The sequence below is a fragment of the Helianthus annuus genome, chromosome 17 (genome assembly GCF_002127325.2).
Source record: "Helianthus annuus cultivar XRQ/B chromosome 17, HanXRQr2.0-SUNRISE, whole genome shotgun sequence".
Lineage (NCBI taxonomy): Eukaryota > Viridiplantae > Streptophyta > Magnoliopsida > Asterales > Asteraceae > Helianthus > Helianthus annuus.
In genome coordinates, this window is record NC_035449.2 from 126138402 (window position 1) to 126145226 (window position 6825).

The 6825-nt window shown below is 31.1% G+C and overlaps 1 protein-coding gene across 1 annotated transcript; it reads left to right on the forward strand.

Moving 5' to 3' along the window:
- The first annotated feature begins 4515 nt into the window (after nt 1–4515).
- Nucleotides 4516–4848, forward strand: LOC110924648. Its single transcript, XM_022168642.1, has one exon. It carries the CDS (start codon nt 4516–4518, stop codon nt 4846–4848), a length of 333 nt encoding a protein of 110 aa, XP_022024334.1.
- Nucleotides 4849–6825: the final 1977 nt, after the last annotated feature.

Here is a 6825-nt window from a genome sequence, read left to right on the forward strand (position 1 = left end):
GCACGTAAACACGAGAAGAAAAGTAATAGTCGTCCTAAAATGGTCACATGTGGAAGGGTCGGATGTGTCGACGAAGCCCTTGCACCTTGGAAGGATAAACTAGACACCAAGTGTTGTGCTGTGGCTCCAACATTAATGGTTCGCATTATGCCCCAAGTGTTACTAGTAGTAGGATGGCATAGACTATTGATTTTTAATTTTTACCAAATAGGGTCGTTATAGTCGGTTTTAATTTAGTATTAAATTTGCGACATAACCAAAAAACCCTTTCACCTCTCGGGACAATTAGTTTTAGATAAACTATAAAACTAAGTTTGTCGCGACTTGGAATAGCCAATTTTAAGTTAATAGAAAACTATTAAGTTAATGGTTTTGGAAAAAAAAAACTAGTTTAATTTGCAAAACTTAAAGATGTTTAACTATTTTATTATTCATCGTTAATACTTTAAGAATCTAATACTAACTTTAAAAGGGTATTTGTGTCAAATCATATGACAGTAAGTATTTTTTTAAAGACAGTAAGGTTGTAGCTCAAAGTAGTTTTTATATTGATAAAAATATAATATATAGCAAATAAAACTAATAAAAATTTTTGTTTTCTATTCATAACTTCTGCGACAACCGTAACAACTCTTGTTGTTTTGTCTCTTGTCGCCACTACTATGGCCTCAGATTTTCCACCACCTTTCGTCGCCTCATAACTTTCTTACCTATTACATTTTTTTGCCGCCGCATGCCTCTTGCTTATATGGCCTTAGATCCACCACTACTATTTGATGCCACAAAGTTTAACTTATTAAGTTCTTATGAGTTCTTATTTTCTGGAGAGTGTATGTTCTAATAGCTTTATTGTTTTCATCTTTGGTGTGAGTGTCAAATTTCCTCCCGTTTCTTCTATAAGAAGTATTAGACAAAATATATTACATAGGATTTATTGCAATTATTCTATTTTAACTAGAATTAAATGATACCATTGTTGAGATTTTCGTGGTGATCGGTCATAATTTTATTTATAAAAAATCCGGTTCAATAAATAATAGTTAATTAATTAAACAAGTTAATTAATAAAACGTAGCAGAAATATAAACTAATGATAAACAAAACAATGCAAGACCCATAATGCTTAATTAAAAAGAATATGGAGACTCATGCATGCTTGCCAAGTGGCACACATGCATGGTGCATGTGTTGCAATTGGCCAATGTGTTGGGGCGCGACAAGTGGCGGTAGGTGGGCGCATGTGCGACATGTGGCGCAGCAAAGGTGCATGCGCGACAAGTGGCGTAGGATGAGTATACCCGTCTCACCCGGTCCATGTACCCGTCTCTCAGTTAATACCCGCTTATGATCATAAATATAATTACGATCTGTCTCGTATGTCGTTCGTAATTACCAGTTAAACAAGTTAAGTGGATTTTAGTTCGTTGCCTAAGGTGTAACTTTTACGGGTCAAGACCCGGTCGGCAACATTGGCGTATCGAATCGGACGTAATATCCAACAACAATTTAATTAATGCCTTTTTATATTTTTTATAATCATCGTTGTTATACTCATATACTCATTCTAACTAGAATTAAATGATACAATTTGGTTAGTGCCTTTTTATATTTTTTTATAATCATCTTTGGTATACTCATATACTCATTGTAGAGAAATGTTTATTGGGGAACACTAAAAAAGTGGGGAATAGCGGGAAACCGACTCAAACGAACTCCGATTGGACTCATTCCAGTGGCGTTGGAAATGGCTCGTCGAACCCTAACTATGATCTCTTAACCCTAAACCCTAAATCCTAACTCCTAAACTCTAATCCCTAAAGCTAAAAAATATGGCTAAAACCTAAGCTAAACCGCAAGATCTAAACTATAAACCCTAAAAGTTAAACTCTAAAGGCTAAACCTAAAGCTAAACCCAAAAGCTAAACCCTAAACTCTAAAGCTAAACCCTAAGCCCTAAAGCTAAACCCTAAAAGTCAAATCCCAATATATTTAGGGTTTAGGGGTTATGATTTATGGTTTAGGGTTAAGAGGTCTTAGTTAGGGTTTGACAAGCCGGTTCCAACGCCGCTGGAATGAGTACAATCGAAGTTCGTTTGAGTCGGTTCTCCACTGTTCCCTACTTTTCAGTGTTACTCAATGAAACTCACACTACTCATATAATAGTTTATCAATAACAGATAATAACTTACAGTTTTTTGTGTATAAGAATATAGGTGGCTTTCAAAGGTTATAAATATATATTTTTTTGTCTATCACATGCTTAACTTTTAAACATAGAGGTGATGTTTTAAGTCGTCACGTGGTTTTGAGTTTGACACACAAAGCAGAAAAACTAAATAAATGAATCTTTAGTTGATAACCAAAATACTTAGTTATGGTTCTTTTTCTATAACCCATTTTATTGTTCAAATATAACTAAAAGCAAATCATATTCAGAACCAGCCGTTATATTATTTTTATTTTACATGTATATTATATATTTGAAATTCTAATTCGGTTATAGTGATTGTATATTAACAGGTTTGTTGTTTTCTCTTTAAACCTTGGATGAATGTATCAACCAAAATAGACTTGATTTAGTTTAAACTCATAATATGATCAAACGAACTAATAAACCACCTTGTCAAAAAACTTATACATCCAAACTGTTTGTAATGAAAACAATCGGTTACCAAAAACCCGAAACGTCAAGTTTGGTCATAGCTCAATCCGAATCGACTCGACTTATTGCTACTGTATTATATGTTCTGTCAAGTACTCAAGTTGGGTTACAATTTTGTAACTTCCTTGCTTTATGATATTGTATTTCTATTTTCAATCTTATTATTATTATTATTATTATTATTATTATTATTATTATTATTATTATTATTATTATTATTATTATTATTATTATTCGTCCTAATATAAAGCTTAGCGTATATTTTATATGAAAAGAAAACGTGTCTCTTCGAATCTAAAAAGCAAATGTATCGTCTGAACTAAACATTAGGTAGACAACCAAGACGGTGAGTATATATACGTGGCAGCATGTCAATGGCTGCAGGTAATTTTATTGATTCTTATCATTTCATAAAAACAATATGCCTTTCACACTTTGCCGTTCATACATTTATTTGGCTTTGGCTTACGAACTATGCTTCGTTCGGCTTGGCCTTAAATATTATTAAAAGATAGTTTATGTAAGTATGTTTTTTTTTCTTAACTTAACTTGATCTAAAATATTATGAATTTCTCACCAAAATGCACCGTGCATAAGCGGTTTTTGAGAAGACATGTGTTAATCGATGAAGCTCTAGCGGCGTGGGCGTATATGACAACTTTTAAGTGTTTCAAGAAAACTATTTCCAACGTAAGTTTTGTCAAGGTTAAAGTTTTGGTTTTTAATTTGTGTTTTACCTACTAGGCTACTACTAATGCCATATGGTCCATACGCTTACAATAATAATTATTTTCGTTAATAAAATATATCAAACACATATAATTTAAACATTTATCATGTAAGTAGTACCAATTTGCAAAATACCAAACCACCTAATATTTGATTATTACATTCTAAACCGATAAAACATATGTACAATCTTCTAAACCCTTATGTTACAAATAATTGTGTGATTCTAAGTATTTAATACCATATGATAAATATGAAGATACATGAATCCCGATTTGTTATAAAATTGATATAATTTGTTTAACTAGAGGTTGATTTAATACAAAAACTTTTTTTTAAGTAGATCTACGTAAATACGTAACATAACTATGACAAATAAAACATCATTATTAAACGCATCCATAATGAAGTTAAAAATATAAAATTGAATTAAATGTCATTTTAGTCCTTGTGGTTTGTAGTATTTTGTCAGTTTAGTCAAATGTTTTTATTTTTGTCATGTGGGTTCAAAAAGGTTTCACTATTGTCATTTTAGTCCACTGGGTTAACTTCATCTATTATTTCTGTTAACGAGAAGGGCAATTCGTTCATTTATATGTAATTCTGTCAACTAGAAGAGCAATTCGACCATATAAAATGACCGAATTGCTCTTCTCGTTAACATAAATAATAGACGAAGTTAGACCAGTGGACTAAAATGACAACTGTAAAAACTTTTTGAACCCACAGACTAAAAATGAAAACTTTAAACTAAACTGGTAAAATCATCAAACGACATGGACTAAATGGCATTTAACTCTATAAAATTTAGAAAGCTAAAAGAAATCAGTCGGCTTAACTATCGTGAAGCCAAGCCAAGCCATTCAAAGCCAAGTCTGTCTTGTTAACATTGATCTTGTCAAATACACACGTACGACAGTTTGTACTAGGACCCACGTTGTCTTGTCTTCGGTCAACCACCGACCCCCCACGCACATATATCTACTTCTACTATGTATATATAGATTAAAACCCAAGCCCATTAATCTTTCCTTATTTTTCCATCTTTATTCATCAACCAATTCAAAGGGTACCTACTTACTTACTTACTGATCATGGGTAACTGTTGTTTGAAAGGATCAAGAATGGTGTGGGCTGATGATGAGAATGATGAATGGGTGTACTACTCTGACCTCAATCATCAACAGAAACAGAGTCTTTTGAGCGAGGAGACAATCGGTAACAGATCGAATCTCGATGTTTCTGCAAGTGAAGGCCACAACACCTGTTGTAAGAACAGAGAAGTTAAGATCATGTTGAGCAAGAAGAAGCTAGAGGAGTTGTTGGAGGATCTTCATAACATCCCTGTGGATCAAATGTTGGACCGTTTACTCGATTCAAGCGATCGGTTTGAGCTCAATTATGATCATCATGAGCCATGGAAGCCCAAGTTACAAAGCATCCCTGAAGAGAGTTAGAATAGTTTTTGTGTTGTTTTCTTCTCCATGACCATTCTATTTGTTTTGCTCATGGGAAATTACTGAAACTTGTGGGAGGGGAATCTGTTTTGATTTTTGTTTTTGTATATTTTTGTACAGAATTTATATGGTGATTTGATCAAAATTTTCATGATTTTTTAGGCTGCCATTTTTTTTAGTTTACACCTATGTTCATGACTTAAGTCTTAAGTTTTAGAGTTAAATGCCATTTTTCCTGTGAATTTGGTCATTTTGTCAATTTAGTCTAAATGTTTCATTTTTCGTCTGTGGTCCAAAGAGGTTTCAACATTGCCATTTTAGTCCACTGGGTTAACTTCATCCAGTTTTCTGTTACCGACAAGGGTAATTCGGTGGCCGAATTGCCCTTCTGTTAACCGAATTGTCATTCTAATTAACAGAATTACATATAAAATGACAGAATTGTCCATCTCATTAAAAGGAAAAATGAATGAAGTAACCCGATAGACTAAAATGACAACACTGAAATCTTTTTGGACCAACAAGCGAAAATGAAAACTTTGAACTAAACTAACAAAATGATACAAACCACGGAGACTAAAATGACATTTAGCTCTAAGTTTTATGTACAACTTGTGAGGTGCCAAAGGGTTTTTGGTCTAATGATGAGAGTTCAAGTCTCCTAACGGAGAAAAGGTGAAAATATAGGATTTGAAGCATGGGAGTTAGCCATTCTATAAAAAAAAAAAAAAAAAAAAAAAAAAAAAAAAAAAAAAACCAACTTGTGAGAAAAATTACGCGGATAAGGAAATTGTTCTTGAATTTAGCTTAGAATTTTACGAATAAGCAATTTATTCTTGACTTGAGCTTAGAGTATAAGCAATGGTATTAAAATAATGCTCAATCTCTTTGAACTCACAAAAGTTTATAATTCAAAATTTTATTAGATAATTGTATAAACAATTAAATAAGCAATTTATAAGCAATGGTATTAAAAAATGCTCAATCAGTTTGAACACATAAAAGTTTATAATATAAAATTTTATTAGATAATTGTTGTATAAATAATTAAATAAGCAATTTATTCTTGACTTGAGCTTAGTGAATAGTTGCTTTTAGAATAATTTCTTAACATAGCTTACATTTTATGATTTATAAAATAATAATATACAATAATTAGTATAAATAATTAAATAAACAAGTCCACAGACCAAAGTGGGTCAGTGGCTGCTAAATGACTAAAATATTAGGAATGTCCTCGGCTCTGAAAGTGCCCACCCAGCGGCCCAGCCACTCACGAGATTTCATGATCTAGACTGACAATGAATCAATATGTATTATTATTATTATTATTATTGTATTTATATAAAATGAAATTTGGTTTCCTTTAATCCTTTACTAAGTTGGAATCCCGTGTATTATATGGGTTAAATAAAAGTAATTTATATACTAAGTAATAAAAAAGGTTATATTTTAAAAAAACACATATGTATTACAGAGTTGAATTTACCCGTATATTACACGGATAAATAAATATAATGTAATTGGTTAAAACATGTAGTCATCATGATATAAACATAAAAATTGGACTTTGATATACTATTTGCTTATTATAACATTTTATTTTATTTTTTATTTATTATAAGGTTAAATTGTTAAATAAATTTGAATGCCAAATGAACTATCATTAAACGTCAAGTTAATGGTGAACGTCTAACTCTAGTTTTATATATGTTTGATACGAAATGTCAAGTTAATTAAGAACGTCTAACTCTAGTTTTATATTATGTTTATATACATGTTATTTTGTTATATGTGATTATTTATGTATTTTATTGTTACTTGTATTTTCATTTATAGTTTTAATTAAAAAAAGATTATTTATGCTTATTTTGTTATTACTTAAATATGTTCACTTATAATTTTAATTTAAAAAATAAGGCTATTTATGCTTATTTTGTGGTTACTTAAATACGATTCTTGCAACATAGTATTAAT

Excerpts from the sequence above, each read along its gene's own strand:
- LOC110924648 (XM_022168642.1), top strand. The coding sequence starts at position 4,516 with ATGGTGTGGGCTGATGATGAGAATGATGAATGGGTGTACTACTCTGAC.